The sequence below is a fragment of the Podarcis filfolensis genome (genome assembly GCF_964270895.1).
Source record: "Podarcis filfolensis genome assembly, chromosome: 8".
Lineage (NCBI taxonomy): Eukaryota > Metazoa > Chordata > Lepidosauria > Squamata > Lacertidae > Podarcis > Podarcis filfolensis.
This window is the reverse complement of record NC_139611.1, coordinates 6,812,017-6,831,579: the sequence shown is the minus strand read 5'-3', so window position 1 is coordinate 6,831,579 and position 19,563 is coordinate 6,812,017. Positions and strand designations below refer to the sequence as shown.

The following is a 19,563-nucleotide window of genomic DNA, read 5'->3' as shown; positions in this document are numbered from 1 at the left end:
CCACCCAGACAATGGAACCCCCCCCTTTCCGGGCTTAACTTTACTTTCAAGTTACAGGTAGGTAGCCATGGTTTTTTTGTTTTTTAAAAAATAATTTTTATTGATTTTATTTTCTCAAACAAATATTCAACATCATCATTTAACATCCATTTTCTAGTTTCCCCCTCCCCGTTGACTTCCCCCACCTTCCATTTCTGGTTTATTAAACCAAATGTTACATTCTGCTGTGTATACATAATGTTCTATTATCACTAATTGTATTTCTTGTTTTCTGTAAAGAAAACTGTAAATGTTTGTTTAAATCCTGCCAACGAGTCCATGTTTTGTTGTTGTTTCTGAATGTTGTAAAGGGTTCCCATTCTTTTCCAAAGTCACTATTGTCCTTTTCACGTTAATTTTGCCAGTTCTGCCTATCTCATAATTTTTTCTTGCCATTGTTCTTTAGATGGTATATCTCCAGTCTTCCAGTTTTGTGCTGTTAGAATTCTTGCTGCTGTAGTAGCATACATAAATAATGTCCGATTTTCCTTCGGCATTTCTTGTCTTAGAATACCTAACAGAAAGGCTTCTGGTTTCTTCACAAAAGTTATTTTAAACATTTCCCCCCCAAATGATTATATATCATTTCACACATCTTACAATCCCACCACATATGATAAAATGTACCTTCGCCTTCTTTACATCTCCAACAGTTCTTTTGTTCTGTTTTGTATATTTTGGCCAGTTTTAATGGTGTAATGTACCACCTGTACAAGGGATGCGGGTGGCACTGTGGTCTAAACCACTGAGCCTTGGGCTTGCCAATCAGAAGGTCCCGTTGTTCAGTCCCAGCTCCTGCCCACCTAGCAGTTCGAAAGTATGTCAAAGTGAAAGTAGATAAATAGGTACCACTCTGGCGGGAAGGAAAACGGCGTTTCTGTGCGCTGCTCTGGTTTGCCAGAAGCGGCTTAGTCATGCTGGCCACATAACCCAGAAGCTGTCTGCGGACAAACGCCGCCTCCCTTGGCCAGTAAAACGAGATGTGCACCGCAACCCCAGAGTCGATCATGACTGGACCTAACAGTCAGGGGTCCCTTTACCTTTACCACCTATACATCATTTTCATATAGTTCTCTTTCAGCAATATACAATCCATAAACTTCAAGTTCACTTTCCAAAGCCTTATCTAGTCGTCCAATTGTATGTTGTGACCTATATCTTGTGCCCACTTAATCATTACTGCTTTAACTTCCTCATCTTTTGTTTCCCATTCCAACAGGATATTATACGCCTTCTTTAACAATTTAGACTTGCCATCTATGATATCCTTTTGGAATTTGGAAACTGTGTAGGTGAATGTTGTGTAGCCGTGTTGGTCTGCTGTAGTTGAAACAAAATAAAAAAAATTCCTTCCAGTAAGCATCAAAATGTTCAAGTAGGTCAATGCTAATAAATAAATAAATATGCAAGTGAATGAGCGAATGAATGAATAAACAAATAAATATATGCAACATTTCCATATACAGTATATACATGATAAAAAACATGTTGACAAAAACTGCTCCGAGAGGTTTTTTTTTACAATCAAGCAGTGTATAAATTTTATGAAATAAATAACTAAATAACTAAATAGACAAATAAATAAATAAATAAATAAATAGTATAACATGCAAGACCAGGAACTGGGATTTCTGTACGTGGTACATACGTGGCCCCTGAGAAATTCAGGCAGCCTAAAAAGACAACCAACCAACATACCACTGTGGCTGAAAACATTAATGGTTATTAAAATAAATGAAAGTCGGTGTAGAAACGTTCTCCGATGACGTTGTGCATCTGTACGTAGCCGTTATCGTTTGGGGTGGCCAAGTACCACCCGGGACAGATCAGGGACTGGAAAGTGAAGGTTTCGCTCGCTGGGCTGGTGGGCTTGTAATAAAAGAGGTACTTCTGGTTGTCTCCGGAGATTTCCTTCAGGGGCTTCTCTGCTTCCTAGAGGAAAGGGAGAGTGGTCAGGGGGTTGCCACACTCCCCAGCACACACAGCCAGAGTCTTGGGGGCCACACAGAGCTGCCTGAGGAGCATAGCTGTCAACTTTCAGATTTGAAAATAAGGGACCAGCAGCCTCGAAAATAAGGGATCAGCAGCCAAAATAAGGGATTTTCCGGGCACAGGTATGTTCAACTTCTGAGCCCCTCCGAGCCAAAGGCAGAAAGCCCAACCAGCAGCCAAACGAAGCCTCAAGCGGTGGTTCCCACAGTGCAGCTACCCGGCAAAGGGGATGCAGCAAGGAAAACCACCATCATCTCTCCGCTGGGAAGCGCTGAGCAAAGGCGAGTCGCCAGTCAACGTGGTCGATTTGATAGGCACAAGGCATGCAAGCTCCACCCCCAAGTCATTCTTAGACTCCTTATTGGGTGAGCAACGCAGCCAAGCAACACAGTTGGAGCCTCCCTCCTCCCTGGCCGGCAGGGAGGGAGGGAGAGGAGCTGCTTTCTTTGAAACCCGGGAAATTTAAGGGACATCACAATAACGGACAGCAGCGGGACACAGCACTGGGATAAGGGAGTTTCCCGCCAAATAAGGGACGCTTGACAGCTATGCTGAGGAGCCCAATGCATTTTGTGGGGGGCTCTGGAGCCCTACTGCTCACCTCCTACTCACTACTCTACTCACCTCCAGCTGCAGGCGGCACCCGTCTCCCTCCTTGACGCACGTCAAGTACAGCTTGCTGTCGACAATGTCCAGAGCGACCAGCTGCCCAGACGTGGCATCGCTGCCCAGCGGTGAGCGATAGAAACGCAGGTCCAGTTCCACTAGGAAGAAACCAAAGGGCAAATCCTGCCTCAGTTCTGATGAGCTCAAGGCCAGAACCCTTGCAGAGGGAGGGGCTTGAGCTTTGGCTATGTCTCCCCAAGCCCCCTGCTCCTGGGTATGCGCTTCCAGGACACAGAATCATAGATCAGGCACAGGGTGGGTTTCTGGTCTCCTGCCTCTGCCCCTAGCTGATGTCCTCACCGATTCCCTGCTGAAACGTCTAGAGGGGTGACTTGAAATGCACCCCTTAAAATGACAAGCAGGCCATATCGCTCTCTTGGGACACTTTTTCATGTGACCCAGGTCAGTAGACTTTCACAGCTCAAGAAGGAGGTCCTACTTGGCGCTAGATTTCCCCTCTTTCATTTTATTTATGAACATTTATAAATTTCATAGTGGGTCCCATGCAACTTGGTACATTTGAACCACCTAATGCATGTGTAAGGGATGCGGGTGGCACTGTGGGTTAAACCACAGAGACTAGGACTTGCCGATCAGAAGGTCGGCGGTTCAAATCCCCGCGACGGGGTGAGCTCCCATTGATTGGTCCCTGCTCCTGCCAACCTAGCAGTTCGAAAGCACATCAAAGGGCAAGTAGATAAATGGGTACCTCTCCAGCGGGAAGGTAAACGGCATTTCTGTGCGCTGCTCTGGTTCGCCAGAAGCGGCTTAGTCATGCTGGCCACATGACCCGGAAGCTGTATGCCGACTCCCTTGGCCAATAAAGCGAGATGAGCGCCGCAACCCCAGAGTCGGCCACGACTGGACCTAATGGTCAGGGGTCCCTTTACCTTAATGCATGGGTAGGCAAACTAAGGCCCGTGGGCCGGATAAGGCCCAATCGCCTTCAAAATCCGGCCCGCGGATGGTCTGGGAATCAGCATATTTTTACATGAGTAGAATATGTGCTTTTATTTCAAATGCATCTCTGGGTTATTTGTGGGGTCTGCCTGATGTTTTTACATGAGTAGAATGTGAGCTTTTACAGTGTTACCTCTGGATGCGAACAGGATCCGTCCCGGAGCCCCATTCGCATCCTGAAGCGAACGTGAGACGCGACTGTGCGTCTGCGCGGGTCGCATTTCGCCACTTATGCGCATGTGCGTGACTTCATTTTGAGCCTCTGCGCATGCGGCAAAACCCAGAAGTAATGAGCTCCATTACTTCCGGGTTGCCACGGAGCGCAACCCGAAAATATTTAAGCTGAAGCGTATTCATCCCGAGGTATGACTGTACAGTGGTACCTCAGGATAAGTACTTAATTTGTTCCGGAGGTCCGTTCTTAACCTGAAACTGTTCTTAACCTGAAGCACCACTTTAGCTAATGGGGCCTCCTGCTGCTGCCACGCCGCTTGAGCACAATTTCTGTTCTCATCCTGAAGCAAAGTTCTTAACCTGAAGCAATATTTCTGGGTTAGCGGAGTCTGTAACCTGAAGCGTATGTAACCTGAAGCATATGTAAACCGAGGTACCACTGTATTTAAAATGCATCTCTGGGTTATTTTTGGGGCATAGGAATTCGTTCATTTCCACAAGGTCTGAGAGACAGTGGACCGGCCCCCTGCTGAAAAAGTTTGCTGACCTCTGACCTGATACATTAGCATTAGATGCCAGGGATGTTCTGATCTCGCCTTCCGCCTGCAAAAAGATGTACCTTGCCCTGACATCGAAATATATTCCATGAGGAGGCTGGGCATGCCACAAACTGGGAGCTAGCACAGAGAAGACCCTCTTACTGTTTCCCCATCTTTCATTGACCAAACTGTTGGAGACCATTGGAGACAGACCTAGCATGGACATTGGCCAGCCTGCCACACCCTGGCACCCTCCAGATGCCTTGGAGCATCTATAACTCGCCCTACAGTGGTGCTTGGCAGGAGAAAGGAGGGAGGCTGGTGTATGAGGGAAGATGGAGAGGTGGCGTGCTGGCACTTTCAAATATCTGAAGGGCTGTCCCACAGAAGATGGAGCCAGCTTGTCTTCTGCTGCTCCAGAGGGCAGAACCCAGACCAATGGGTTGAAATGGCAAGGAAGGAGATTCTGAGTAAATGTTAGGAAGAGCCATTGCACAGTGCAACTGGACTCCCTTGGAAGGTGGCAGATTCTCCTTCATTGGAGATTTTAAAGCAGAGGTTGGATGGCCATCAGTGAGAGATTATTTAGCTTTGCAGGGGGTTGGACTAGATGACCCTGGTGGGTCCCCTCCAGCTCTACGCTTACATGATTCCTTACCTGGCTTTTCGTTGGCTTGTAAGTGCAAGGCAAGGAGCTTGGGCTGCCCTGGGGTCCCGTCCAGGAAAAAGCACTTGTTGTCAAAGTCTTGGATGGTGCACCTTTCCACCTTGACATAGGTGTAAGCAGACGGAAGCCCTGAAGACACAAGGCTGGCTTCAGCAAAGGAAGATGGACCTGGACATGCAAGAGGGAACAGGGAGCATTATGGTCAGCACAAGAGAGAGGCCAGCAAGACTTGGAAGCTCTTGCTACAGCCCTTCCAGAACAATTCTCTCGACGCTCCTTCTGGTGGAAGCGATATTCTCCCAATCTTAACACATCTTTATCCTCTAAAGACCTCGGATTGGTACACAAGGTTCTCTGTCAGCTCATGTTTCCCTGTGAGGTAGGATAAAGGTAAAGGTAAAGGGACCCCTGACCATTAGGTCCAGTCGTGGACGACTCTGGGGTTGTGGTGCTCATCTCTCTTTATTGGCCAAGGGAGCCGGCGTACAGCTTCCGGGTCATGTGGCCAGCATGACTAAGCCGCTTCTGGCAAACCAGAGCAGCGCAAGGAAACGCCGTTTACCTTCCCGCCAGAGAGGTACCTATTTATCTACTTGCACTTTGATGTGCTTTTAAACTGCTAGGTGGGCAGGAGCTGGGACCGAGCAACGGGAGCTCACCCTGTTGCGGGGATTTGAACTGCCGACCTTCTGATTGGCATATCCTAGGCTCTGTGGTTTAACCCACAGCGCCACCCGCATTAGGTGGGGCTAATGTCACCTATGGCCGTGTGGGAACTTGCATAAGAACATAAGCAGAGCCAGAAGGAACATTTTATCATATGTGGTGGGAGTGTAAGAAAGTAAAGAACTTCTGGGAAATGATATAAAAGGAGATGAAAAAGATCTTGAAATATATGTTTTTTTTAAAAAAACCAGAAGCATTTTTACTTGGTATTATAGGTCAGGATATTAATAGGCAAGATGTTAAACTGTTTTTATATGCAACAACAGCGGCAAGAGTATTGTTAGCCCAGAAATGGAAGCAAGAAGAAATTCTGACGAAATAAGAATGGCAGGTGAAATTAATGGACTATGCAGAACTGGACAAAATGACAGGAAGGATTCGAAACCTGCGGGAACAGAGATTTACAGAAGATTGGAAGAAGTATATGAACTATTTGAAAAGCAATTGTAATCAACAAATTACACTAGTAGGATTACAATTAGTTTTTTAAGGAGAAATATATGAAATGTTACAAATTAGATAATGAATTTAGATATTGGTTATGAGTATTAAATGTAATAGGGAAAGTAAGAAATGTATAATAAGAGATTAGATTGGAAAATTTTCAGACAGGATTGATGGAAGTCAAAAAATTGTATAAGATGTAAAAGTATGTTTAATTACTGTTGAAAATGGTATGTTAAAAAACTAATATTTTTTTTTATATATATATTAAAAAAAAGAACATAAGCAGAGCCTGCTGGATCAGCCCAATGGACCGTCTAAGTCCAGCTTCCTGTTCCCACAGGGGCCACCCAAATCCCTGTAGGAAACCAGCAAGCAGGATTTGACCACTAGGATCCTCTCCCCTCCTGTGGTTTCCAGCAACGGACATTCAGAAGCACTGCTGCCTCCAACTGTGGAGCCAGAGTCCGGCCGTAGTGGCTAGTAGCTGTCAAGGGCTTCCTCCTCCTCCATGAGGACATCCAATCCCCTTTTAGAGCACTGCTATCCTTTGGAACGCCTTGCCACTCAAAACTGGGACTGGCTGAATAGAGGGAGCTCAGTACCTTCCACCAAGTTGCTGGTCAGCATCTCGCTCAAGTCGGCATCTGTGAACAGCCTGCTGCGGCTGGGCCTTCTCCGTCTTGGTGGCTGCGTGCTGGGCTTGGTTGCGGCATCTTCTAGAACGGAAAGGATACCTGCGTGCTGGAACGACTGATAGAAGGAGATCTATAGGGGGGAAATGAGCTGGAATAGTCAGAAAGGGGCCCTGGAACAAACAGCGCAAGGTGTCCCATTATGGAAAGAGCTCAAGGGAGCAGCCCCTTCCCTAGGGGCTCTGGCTCATTCTGATGAGACCTCCTGCCGCTCCCTCCAAATGCACCCTGCTTTCGCCCCTTCTCTTCCGCCTGCTCCCATTGCACCCAGCTAAGGGCTTGGCTCTCGGGCACCCGAGGGAAGGAAGTGGTTGCTGCTGTTGTCTGCTGCTGATAAGAATACACAGGCCCTTCTTGGAATAACAGGTTTGGAATTGCCCAAGAAAGATGTCAAATTGTTTTTGTATGCCACAACTGCAGCAAGAATTTGGTTAGCTAAGAATTGGAAAAGACAATAAGTTCCAACAGTGGAGGAATGGCAGATGAAGATGATGGATTTTTCGGAGCTAGCTGACCTGACTGGAAGAGTCCGTCACCAGAAGGACGAGGAGTATCAAGAGGAATGGATGAAATGCAAAGACTATTTAGTTAAATATGTTGTTGTTGTTGTTGTTTAGTCGTTTAGTCGTGTCCGACTCTTCGTGACCCCCTGGACCAGAGCACGCCAGGCACTCCTGTCTTCCACTGCCTCCGGCAGTTTGGTCAAACTTTAAAGATGTTGAGTTAATTTAATTGAAAAAGCTTGAAAATATCAGATAGGCTTAGGATTTAAATATGTAATGTTAGGAATTAATATGTTTAATGCTAAAATAGAAAGAAAGAAAGATGTTAAGTGATTAAGTTAATTTTATGAGAAAATTTGGTTTTGGAAAACTGTTAAAATGATATACACTGAAATTCAACTAGGGGGATACGAGGCAGTCATTTAACAATGTCACTAAGATTGGTTTAAATACGGTTGACATTTATGTTTGTTTAAATTTTTTGGGGACAATCAATAATTTTTTGTTTTTTAAAAAAAGAATGCTCAGGCCCTTTTACTGGCTCATGGGGGGGTAGGGTGGGGAGTGGATTTTCTTCAACTAACTAACGCTGTTGTTGTTTAGTGCATTTATATCTCTTTTTTCTTTATTTAATCTCTGCAGCAACTCTGTGACGTAGGCTGAGAGGCGGTGACTGGCCCAAGGTTACCTCGAGAGGTTCATGGCCAAGTGGGAACCCTCCTCTTTCAGGTCAAACATAATAATAATAATAATAATAATAATAATAATAGTAATAATAATAATAATATTAATAATAATAAATTTACTTATACCCCGCCCTCCCCAGCCAAGACCGGGCTCAGGGCGGCTAACACCAGGTATAAAAACAATTGATTAAAATACAACTTAAAAACAAGATTAAAATGCAACATTAAAATGCAGCCTCATTTCAGTAGAAACTCAAATCAAAAACTTTTTGGGGATGAAAACGTCAACTCTTCACCAAGGCCAACTATCCAGACTGGTCCTTCGTGGGCCAGAAAAATGCCAGGGAAGTCCCCAAATAGGAGTTCCATCACAGAAGGAGAAAGGAAAAAGGAAAGAGAAGGAGGGGATCAAGTTGATTCCAAGCCAAAGGCCAGGCGGAACAACTCTGTCTTACAGGCCCTGCGGAAAGAAATCAGATCCCGCAGGGCCCTGGTCTCATGAGACAGAGCGTTCCACCAGGCTGGAGCCAGTGTTGAAAAGGCCCTGGCTCTGGTTGAGGCTAATCTGACTTCCCAAGGGACCTCTAGGGTGTTGCTATTTATGAACCTTAAGGTCCTCCGCGGGGCATACCAGGAGAGGCAGTCCCGTAGGTACGAGGGTCCTAACCACTGCACCACACGGTCTCCATTACAAGAAAAGAGATTCCATCTAAACATTCAGAATAACTTTCTGGTGGCAAGAGCTGTTCCACAGTGGAAGGTGGTGGACCTTCTTTCATTGGAGGTTTTTGAACAGAGGTTGGGCGGCCATCTAACAGGAATGCTTTTTTTGTGATCCCTGCATTGCAGGGGGGTTGGGCTGGATGACCACTGCAGTGCCCTTTCCAACTCTGTAATTCTAACCAGACCGAGCTGTAACGTTTGAGGCAGCTTTGCTCGGCCGGAACTACAGCCGCCGCTGGGGGAACACACAGAGGTGGAGTCTGCAAGGCATTTACTTTACACAAGCGTATAGAGAGGCATCTCTCAGCCTTAGCTTTACACATGCGTAGAAATTAAGTACGTAAAGAGCAGTTACAACCAGATAACTAAGCTACAGCCTTATCAGAGGAGCAGAAGTAACATCCTAGGCCAGAACTTCAGAAGAAACCAGGTCAATCCCACTTCCTTCCTTATGAGGAACTCTTGAGGGAGTTGAATATTTTTAAGTTTGGAGAGAAGATGACTAAGAGGAGATATGCTAAAAAGGTAAAGGGACCCCTGACCATTAGGTGCAGTCGTGGCCAACTCTGGGGTTGCGGCGCTCATCTCGCTTTATTGGCTAAGGGAGCCGGCGTACAGGTTCCGGGTCATGTGGCCAGCATGACTAAACCGCTTCTGGCGAACCAGAGCAGCGCGCGCAAACGCTGTTTACCTTCCTGCCGGAGCGGTACCTATTTATCTACTTGCACTTTGACATGCTTTCGAACTGCTAGGTTGGCAGGAGCAGGGACCAAGCAAGGGGAGCTCACTCCATCGCGGGGAGTGAGGGCCAGGGCCTTTTCAGTGATGGCTCCGACCTGGTGGAATGCACTGTCCCATGAGACCAGGGCCATTCAGGATTTAACCTCCTTCCATTGGGCCTGTAAGACAGAGCTATTCCCCCGGCTTTTAATTTGAATTCAGCCTGATCTTTTATTTCCCTTCTCTTCCCTCTCCCTCCCCTTTTATGAAGATTACCCGCTCTGAGACCCCACAGCTAATTCTCCCCTGGCCTCCTCGCTGGCCCAAGTAGGACCAATTCAGCCAGCTAGCCCTGGGGATTATCTAATGCTTATTTCCCCTAAATTGATTTTTGAATTTTGAATTTTATTGTTATTCGTGTTTTTATACTGTATTTTATGCTGCTTTTACAATTAAGTGTTTTAAATTTGTTCTTAGCTGCCCTGAGCCCAGTTTTTGAACCGGGAAGGGTGGGGTATAAATAAAAATGTATTATTATTATTATTATTATTATTATTATTATTATTATTATTATTCTATTGTTAGCCTCTCTTCAGATTGCAGAATATCCAGGTTTTTCTTTTTGTAAGCACTGCAGCAGCAGTAGAAGCAGCAGGTCACCACAGATGTGGACCCCCCCTCTTTATTTGATCCCTCAGAGCAGTGTGGGGCAGTGGGATTCCCTGGGGGGTGGGGTGGGGGTGGGTTGCTAAAAGGCAAGCAGGCAGCAGGGGGCACTGGAGGTATATCAGACTTTGCAAAGCTGGCATCACCAGATCAAGTTCATCAGTTTAGCTTTTAATTAATTAGCTGAATTAACAATTAATTCAGCTAAACCGTTCCAACTGGGTTTTGAATAAAGGTGCAGTTATTAATTGTTGCTGTTTAGAAATTTTCATTGTAGTAATGATACATTGGGCTAAAGATATAGGGCATAATATACCAATAGACGCAGGTGGTGCTGTGGGTTAAACCACAGAGCCTAGGACTTGCCGATCAGAAGGTCGGCGGTTCGGAACTTTTTTTATGTATGCTACAACGGCAGCAAGAATACTTATAGCAAAGCACTGGAAGACTCAAGATATACCCACTCTGGAAGAATGGCAGATGAAGTTGATTGACTGTATGGGACTGGCAGAAATGACCGGCAGAATCCGTGACCAGGGAGAAGAGTCGGCAGAAGAAGATTGGAAGAAATTTAAGGACTATTTACAGAAACACTATAAAATTAATGAACTCTGAAAAGATGTTGGATTGAACTTTTGTGGTCTCTAGCTGTTATGATAAAGATAGTAGGGATTAAAATTGTTTAAGTCATAAAATTTAAAAGTTGAGTGGAAAATAAGGTGTTATTTTAAAAAGGAATGTTAAGAGATTAGGATTTGCTGGATTAACAAGTTGAACTAGAAAACAAGAAGGGGAGGTATGAGGAAGTCAAAGAAACATGGTATTGAAAAATTGTTACTGAAATTGACTTGTTTTTAATATTTTTCTTTTCTTTTTCTTTTTGTGTTTGTATAAAAGTGGAAAATCTAATAAATATTTATATAAAAAAAAAAACAGAAGGTCGGCGGTTCGAATCCCCGCAACGGGGTGAGCTCCCGTTGCTCGGTCCCTGCTCCTGCTCACCTAGTAGTGTGAAAGCACGTCAAAGTGCAAGTAGATAAATAGGTACTGCTCCGGCGGGAAGGTAAATGGCGTTTCCGTGGGCTGCTCTGCTTCACCAGAAGTGGCTTAGTCATGCTGGCCGCATGACCCGGAAGCTGTACGCCGGCTCCCTCGACCAATAAAGTGAGATGAGTGCCGCAACCCCAGAGTCGGCCACGACTGGACCTAATGGTCAGGGGTCCCTTTACCTTTACCTATACCAATAGACGATTGGGGGAGGTTATGGAGAGAAGGAATAAACTTTACTGCCTGCAGTGCATTAAAAGAAAATATAATGAAAATGATGTACAGATGGTATATAACACCGGTGAAACAAGCCAAAATGTATAAAACGAATAATACATGTTGGAAATGTAAAGAAAAAGAGGGCACGTTTTACCGCATGTGGTGGGAATGTAAAAAAGTGAAATACTTCTGGGAAATGATTTATAACGAAATCAAAAAAATGTTGAAATAATGTTGGAAAAAACCCAGAAGCTCTTTTATTGGGTATGGTAGGTCTAGAAATTCATAAAAATGATTAAAAAATCCTGTTTTTTATATGTGACCACGGCAGCAAGAATACTATTAGCTCAAAGACGGAAGCAAGAAGAAATGCGAACAAAAGAAGAGTGGCAAATAAAATTGATGGACTCCGCCGAGGTGGCAAGACCTACAGGGAAAATTTGAAACCAGCAGGACTAGCCTTTCCTAAAGGACTGGAAGAAATTTATGTTGTATTTGAAATATAACTGCAACTACTTAACATCGCTTGTAGGATTCCAAGAAGTTTTGTACGGGGGACTATCCAAATTATTGTGAGAAGTATTAAGAACAGCTGACGTAAGGTTGGATTTAAAACAATAAGCATAGTCGTAAAATGCATACCGTATTTTCCCGCTCCATAAGACGCACTTTTTTCTTCCTAAAAAGTAAGGGGAAATGTCTGTGCGTCTTATGGAGCGAATGCGTGGTCCCCTACAAAGCACGAATCCACATGGATCCTCAGGATTTTTGCATCGGATCACCCCAAATTCAGCTTCAGATCACATGTCTGTGGCCACAGCATGAACCACAAAAATCATACATCCCCTGTTTCGTTCAGAATATTTTCTCTCTTGTTTTCCGCCTCTAAAAACTAGGTGCGTCTTATGGAGCGAAAAATTCAGTAATTAGAAAGGAATTCAGAAAACCATTAGAAGAGGTTGATGGAAGTTCTAGGCTACGACAGCCAAGGATTTGTCATCTTGTGTTGGAAGAATTGTGTAAAGATCAATAAAAATTATATTGAAAAGTAAAGAAAATTTCATTGTGTTATCTTCATCGACAGCTCATTCACGCCGCTATTCTGAACAATGTTTTTCATAGGGGAGGGTAGAGGGAGGGAGGGCATGAGGCCTGAGGGCCTGGCGGAAAAGATCTGGGGCTGTGTCCCTCCCCAACAATGGCCCTGAGCCTAACTATGGCACTGTGCTTAAATGCCAGGTGAAAAACACCTTGGCCTACAGCTCTCTGTCTGGAAGGGCGAATTCCTGGGCTGAACCCCAAGCATCCCCTGCCCTCTGGGTACCATTGAAGCCACTCTGATAGCCTTGCAAGCCATCCCTCTTCTCAAGTGGGAGCCGAATAAGGGGGTGAGCTGTGTTATGGGGTTTTTCCCTCCCACCCCCCAAAATGCTGAAGGCGTCTTACCTCGTTGCCGAATGAGAACTCCATCTCCATCTCTTCCTCACTAGAAGGGAAGGGGGACGAGGAAGGAGGTGAAGAAGAGAGTTTAGATTCTGAGATATCAGACCCTTCAGGATAGGACTCAGTAATAATAATAATAATAATAATTATAATAATTATAATAAATTTTATTTATATCCTGCCCTCCCCAGCTAAGACCGGGCTCAGGGTGGCTAACTCCCGATATAAAAACAAATTGATTGAAATACAACTTAAAAACAAGATTACAATACAACATTAAAACATCAAAACATTAAAATTAAAATACAGCCTCATTTCAATGGAAACTCAAATCAGAAACTTTTTGGGGGATGAAAATGTCAGGGCCAAGAGATTTAGTTGCTTATGGCAACGGACAATATGGAAACCGCCTGGAGCTACAGCTGAACCTCAAAATGTTAGTGATGGGGCACTGTCCTCCCCCATCCCTGAGGGCAGCAAGCTGGCATCTGCATGGCATTCATAGCTGCTTGGCCCTCCAGCATCTTCCGCCTGAGGCAACCCCTTGCTCTGCCTCTGCTCCGCACTGTTTCCTTGGGGATCTGATCCGTGGATGCCTGGACTGAGTCTCTGTCACAAGCCCCTGGCCCTCAAGGTTGGTGCAGGATGCGATCCCATTGCTGGCATGGAGGCAAGATTCAGCTGCTGGTAGATTTGGCTTCTGTGTAAGAACATCAGAAGTGTCTGCTGGATCAGGCCAATGGTCCATTTGGTCCAGCACTCTGTTCTTACAGTGGCCAACCAGGTGCTGATAATAATAATAATAATAATAATAATAATAATAATAATAATAATAATAAATTTATTATTTATACCCTGCCCATCTGGCTGGGCCTCCCCAGCCACTCTGGGCGGCTTCCAGCAAAACACTAAAATACAATAATCTATTAAACATTAAAAGCTTCCCTAAACAGGGCTGCCTTCAGATGTCTTCTAAAAGTCTGGTAGCTGTTGTTCTCTTTGACATCTGCTGGGAGGGCGTTCCACAGGGCGGGTGCCACTACTGAGAAGGCCCTCTGCCTGGTTCCCTGTAACCTGACTTCTTGCAGTGAGGGAACCGCATTCTGGATTAGTTGTAGTTCCCATTATGGGAAACCTGCAAGCAGGTTTGGAGCGCAAGGGCCCTCTCTCGTCCCGCAGTTTGCCAGCAACTGGCATCCAGGAACATTGCTACCTCCAACTGGGAAGGCAGAGCGCAGCCTCAGGCAACGGCTAGTAGCCATTGACAACCCTACTCCTCTTTTACAGCCACCCAAGTTGCGTGCAGAGCTGTGGTGTTTGTGAGCATCTGGTTCTCTGTTCCAGGCAGCAAGTGGGTCAGCCCTGAGACGGGCCCTGCTGAGGAGCAATGATGAGGTTCATGGGCTGTGTGTGGGGCGCTCCATGACTTCCTATTGGGTCACCCATCACAACCCACCACAGAAAACCCTGCTTCTGCATAAGCAGATACCAGGAGTACAGATGACCCAGCATGGAAAGCGGGGAAGATGCTCACCTGATGTCTCTCAGCAACACGTCCGGGACTCTGGCCATGGTTGTGTCTGGAAAGGGAAAAGTGCGAGCGTGAGCCCCACCGGTCACAGACCTCTCCTGAATAGAGCTGCCATGTTTCCAGGACACGTTCTCTTTTTCAGGGGTAAAATTTCTGTCCAGGTGGATTTTTTTAAATTTGCTGAAATGTCTCTGGCTATACTTTCTGGTTGAGACATAGACATAACTGGTGGTTGAAGGCTTGCTTTCCTCTTCTCTCCTCCTGCCCCCCCCATAGCAATATACCACAGCTTTTATAGCCTACATAAAGGTAAAGGGACCCCTGACCGTTAGGTGCAGTCGCGGATGACTCTGGGGTTGCGGCGCTCATCTCGCTTTACTGGCTGAGGGAGCTGGTGTACAGCTTCCGGGTCATGTGGCCAGCATGACTAAGCTGCTTCTGGCGAACCACAGCTGCGCACGGAAACGCCGTTTACCTTCCCGCTTTAATGGTACCTATTTATCCACTTGCACTTTGACGTGCTTTCGAACTGCTAGGTGGGCAGGAGCAGGGACCGAGCAACGGGAGCTCACCCCGTCGTGGGGATTCGAACCGCCGACCTTCTGATCGGCAAGTCCTAGGCCCTGTGGTTTAACCCACAGTGGCACCCGCATCCCTTTTATAGCCTACATAGAGTAGGGGTATTTAAAATGAGAGTCATCATAGTGTCCTCCTTTTTGCTCTTCAAAATATGGCAACTCATGCCGGAACAATTGTTTTGTTGCTGGAAGTTGTTCACTACCCAGTGAAAAACAAATCCTTAGAGAGATTAATAAAACAAAAAATCTAGTAAGTATTTTCCAATGATTTATTGATAAACATAGATATATTCTAGGGCAGGGGTCAGCAAACTTTTTCAGCAGGGGGCTGGTCCACTGTTCCTCAGACCATGTGGGGGGCCAGACTATATTGGGGGGGGGCATGAACAAATTCCTATGCCCCACAAATAACCCAGAGATGCATTTTAAATAAAAGGACACATTCTACTCATGTAAATACACACTGACTCCCACACTATCCATGGGCCGGATTGAGAAGGCGATTGGGCCGCATCTGGCCCACGGGCCTTAGATTGCCTACCCCTTCCTTAGGCTCTTATTTATTGCATTTATATATCCACCTTTTTCTCAAAGGTGCTCAAGGTGGCGTACATGGTTCATCCCCCCTCATCATTTAATCCCCACAACAACAATATTGTAAGGTAGGTTGGGTTGAGAGGTAGCGGCTGGCCCAAATTCACCACCCAGCAAGCTTCATTCGTGGCCGAGTGGAAGGATTTGAACCCAGCTCCTATTCCGTCACACTATCCCAGACCTTTCCAAACTTTTCATAATGGTGACACGCGTTTTAGACATGCATCATTTCGCGACACAGTAATTGAGTTTTCCTAGCAAACCTGAGGTTAAATAAACCTCTTTCCAGCCCTGGCAGGAGCACACGGAGCGTTTGCGCGACACACCAACACCTGCTCTAACCACTACGCCATTTTGCCTCTTGAGCTGCAACCTGCCAGTATCTGAAAGACATGGCCATTCCCTGGAAGCTTGTCTTGGAAACCCCAATTGGCAGGGGGCAAGCTCTGGCAATCTGGGTGGAAGGGGCTGCAGGATGGAGGGGTAGGAGCTTCAGGATTTGGCTGCAAAGGTGAGCTTGGGTACCTTCTCCAAAGGAAGTCTCCCCATCCATCATCTCCTCAGCAGAGCCACCAAGAGAGGAGGATGCCTGTGACCAGGAACCAGGTGGGAGGGGAATCTATGGAGGCATCCTTACCTGTGGTTCTTGATCCAAGGCTGCTTGATGCTCTTCTGCTTTGCTTCTCACTCCAGAAGCCTCTGTCCAAATTTATAGCATGGAGAAGGTGGGGCTTTGAGCCTGGAATTTCCACCTCTGCCTTTTCTACGAACCTGCTGTCAAGCTCGGATTGTGCAATCTACTTTTGCTTGTCTGCAAGGCCGGAAAGTCTTTTGCGTGGGGTGGAGATCTATCTTAGCTCCACCCATGAGAAAGACCAGCTCCTTCCTTCCAGGGATCAGATCTTGGAGAGTTCGTGGCCTCTGGCCTGGTTTCTCTAAAATGCAAACCATCTGGCTGAACATTTGATCCAAGATGCAGAATCTGTCCCCCAAGCCAAGCTTTTCTCTGCTTCTCAAGAGCACAAGCCCAGAATTATTATTCTGTTTACCCCCCGCAAACACTTTATGCCAAATGTATGCTTTCAGTTTTTAGCTCCATAGGTATCAAGGCTGCAAATGCTGGGACAGAGCAGATATTCTGGAGATGTCCCCAAATCAGAAAATTCTGGGAAGATATTGCAGTGGAAATTGAAGGAATAACTGGCTATACCTGTGTATCTTCTAATTTTACAGTTTGGATATGTTAAAGAAACTGTGCAAATAGAGGACAGGGAATTAATGCAACATCTTTGACCCCATTATTCTATGAACTCTTAACTGCTGCCAGAGTTATTATTTGTCAAAACTGGGGGGCGGTAATGAGGACACTGTCCACGAAAGAATGGAGAACAAAAACGTGGGACTCTGTATGCATGATTAAGCTTGCATATATGGCGAGAAACAGAGGGCAGGCAACAAGATAATGCCCTTATTGAGAAATAGGTCTTTTTATTATTTCCTGAAATAATAAGGTACAGGATAATGTAAACACAATTGTATTGCTTGCAGCCTTGTGATATTAATTAATTATGTTTGACTTTGGTGTGGAAATTTGTTCCTGTGTGTTTGGTTCTAGATATCCCCTTCCACTTTTGCTTCATTGAAAGGGCACCTCCTTCATGCCTCCCATTTCACAGCTTGGAGAACTGAGGCTGGGGGCTTTCCTTACTATTTATCACGGAACATAGTTCACTTCTGAGTGAACAGTCACAGGATGACACAGCTCAACAGCTCTTACATATTTGGGCACAAGGAAAAGCCAGTGCAGTGGTTAAAAGCAGGGGTAGGCAACCTAAGGCCTGGGGGCCGGATACAGCCCAATCACCTTCTCAATCCGGCCCACGGACGGTCCGGGAATTAGTGTGTTTTTACATGAGTAGAATGTGTGCTTTTATTTTAAATGCATCTCTGGGTTATTTGTGGGGCATAGGAATTCGTTCATTCCCCCCAAAAAATATAGTCTGGCCCCCCACATGGTCTGAGGGGCGGTGGACCGGCCCCCTGCTGAAAAAGGTTGCTGACTCCTGGGTTAAAGTGTCAGATTAGGATCTGGGAGACCAGGATTCGAGTCCCCACTCAGCCATGGAGCTCACTGGATAACCTTGGGCCAGCCACAGTCTCTCAGCCTAGCCTACCTCACAGGGTTGCTGCGTGAGGAGGAGAACAAAGGTGGGATATAAGTGCAATGAAGAAATGAATAAGCTCTTTATTTGGGCTAATAGCAGGAAGTGCTAGATGCAAGCACAGAGTCTGAGGTCAGGATCCTTCCAAGGTTCAAGGGCAAGGGAAGAGTTGCAGGACTGAGCAGAGGCAATGACGACATCCCAACGGCTGCCATGCTTCCTTCTTCAGGGCCATATGATTGGCCACTGTGGATACAGGATGCTGAACTTGATGGGCCAAGGGCCTGAACAAGCAGGCTCTTTTTATATTCTTATTTTGGTCATACGAAGCAAAATTCCAGCATGAGCATCTAGCACTTCCTGTGACTCACTTCCTTGTTATTTTGTGTTGTCAGAGGCTCCCTTGGACACCCCATTGGGTTTTTCTATCTTTTAGATCTATCTAAGAAAACAGTAGTTTAGTTCCTTATTTGTAAAAAGGCGGGGGGAAGGCATGGAAAAAGCAATTATTTAAAAAGCAAGAAAGACAACATATTGCTCCAAGGTTAGAACTGAAAGCCTACAAAAATATTTTTCATTATGAAAGAAACTCAGGGATTCTGAGTAAGTTTTGATTCTAAATGATCAAAATTCATGTGTCCAGGTTGAATATTGCTATGAGTTTGTGGGTGCAAGACACCCATCATCCCTGGACTTAGTAAATGTTAGAATTTAATCAGTGCTTGGAGAGTTAAACTGGAAGTGAGACTTTCATCTCCCTGGGTTCAAAAGATCGCTTGAAAGATGGGCCATTATTAGGGGAAAAAGACAGAAAGTTGGACTATCAGCAAATCAAAGACTCTGTGCCAACCTGCAAACAGTTTGTGGGGGGGGGGGGGAGAGCCCCTCCCTGAACTCAGAGTTTTTGTTAGGAGGAAGTTTTAGGATTTCGGTTGGCTGTGGCATGATCAAGGAAAAGAGGTGTCAGTCTGTCAAATGCAGCAAACTGGAGGAGTGGTGGTGAAAGGTCAATTTGGGCTGACAGTTTGAATCCAGTGGGAAAAATGGGACCCTCTTGGAGCGTAGAAGAAGAAGAAGAGTTTGGATTTGATATCCCGCTTTATCACTACCCGAAGGAGTCTCAAAGCGGCTAACATTCTCCTTTCCCCTCCTCCCCCACAACAAACAGTCTGTGAGGTGAGTGGGGCTGAGAGACTTCAGAGAAGTGTGACTAGCCCAAGGTCACCCAGCAGCTGCATGTGGAGGAGCAGGGACACGAACCCGGTTCACCAGATTACGAGTCTACCGCTCTTAACCACTACACCACAATGCCTTGAACCCCCTCCACGGCAGGCTCAGGTTGCATATATGTGTAAATAAACCATCTATCATAAAGACACCACAATCTCAGCTGTGCCTCATTTCCAAAGGAAACCTAGACCCTGGATTCCTAGAAACTTGCACCACTCAGAAAGTGGGGTGGTGGCATGTATCAATATCTTAGTTTTCCAGAGGATGTTTTCAGTCTGCTGTGACAGCCAACTCACACCCACAAGGATATTGACAAACTGTGCAGAGGAGGGCAACCAGGATGGTCAAGGGTCTGGAAACCCTAGAGGGAGCTGGGAATTTTTAGCCTGGAGATGAGAAGACAGAGGTGACACGTTAGCCATCTTCAATAACTGAAGGGCTGTCACATGGAAGATGGGGCAATACAGTGGTACCTCGGGTTACAGACGCCTCAGGTTACAGACTCCGCTAACCCAGAAATAGTACCTCGGGTGAAGAACTTTGCTTCAGGATGAGAACA

At 45.8% G+C, this 19,563-nt stretch overlaps 1 protein-coding gene and 1 long non-coding RNA gene across 3 annotated transcripts in view; both read right to left on the bottom strand.

Moving 5' to 3' along the window:
- LOC310769965 overlaps positions 1-19,563 on the bottom strand; it is a 130,243-nt gene that overhangs the window by 66,186 nt on the left and 44,494 nt on the right. The gene's annotated exons all lie outside the window — the stretch shown is intronic.
- LOC310769855 (interleukin-1 beta-like) lies at positions 72-18,400 on the bottom strand. 2 transcript variants are annotated; one of them, XM_083629694.1, is made up of 7 exons: positions 16,250-18,400; positions 14,444-14,489; positions 12,913-12,952; positions 6,813-6,975; positions 5,029-5,205; positions 2,656-2,795; positions 72-1,971 (listed from the first exon to the last, which is right to left on the bottom strand). In XM_083629694.1, the coding sequence occupies exons 2-7, from the start codon at positions 14,479-14,481 to the stop codon at positions 1,765-1,767; spliced, it is 765 nt and encodes a 254-aa protein (XP_083485820.1). In that variant the 5' UTR covers positions 14,482-14,489; positions 16,250-18,400; the 3' UTR covers positions 72-1,764. The 2 variants fall into 2 exon arrangements, with proteins under 2 accessions (XP_083485820.1, XP_083485821.1); XM_083629695.1 differs by having other exon boundaries at positions 1,822-1,967.

Excerpts from the sequence above, each read along its gene's own strand:
- LOC310769855 (XM_083629694.1), bottom strand. The coding sequence starts at position 14,481 with ATGGCCAGAGTCCCGGACGTGTTGCTGAGAGACATCAG. Across the intron at positions 6,976-12,912 it reads AGTTCTCATTCGGCAACGAG|ATCTCCTTCTATCAGTCGTT; the intron begins GTAAGACGCCTT and ends TCCCCCCTATAG. Across the intron at positions 5,206-6,812 it reads GACCAGCAACTTGGTGGAAG|GTCCATCTTCCTTTGCTGAA; the intron begins GTACTGAGCTCC and ends TTGCATGTCCAG.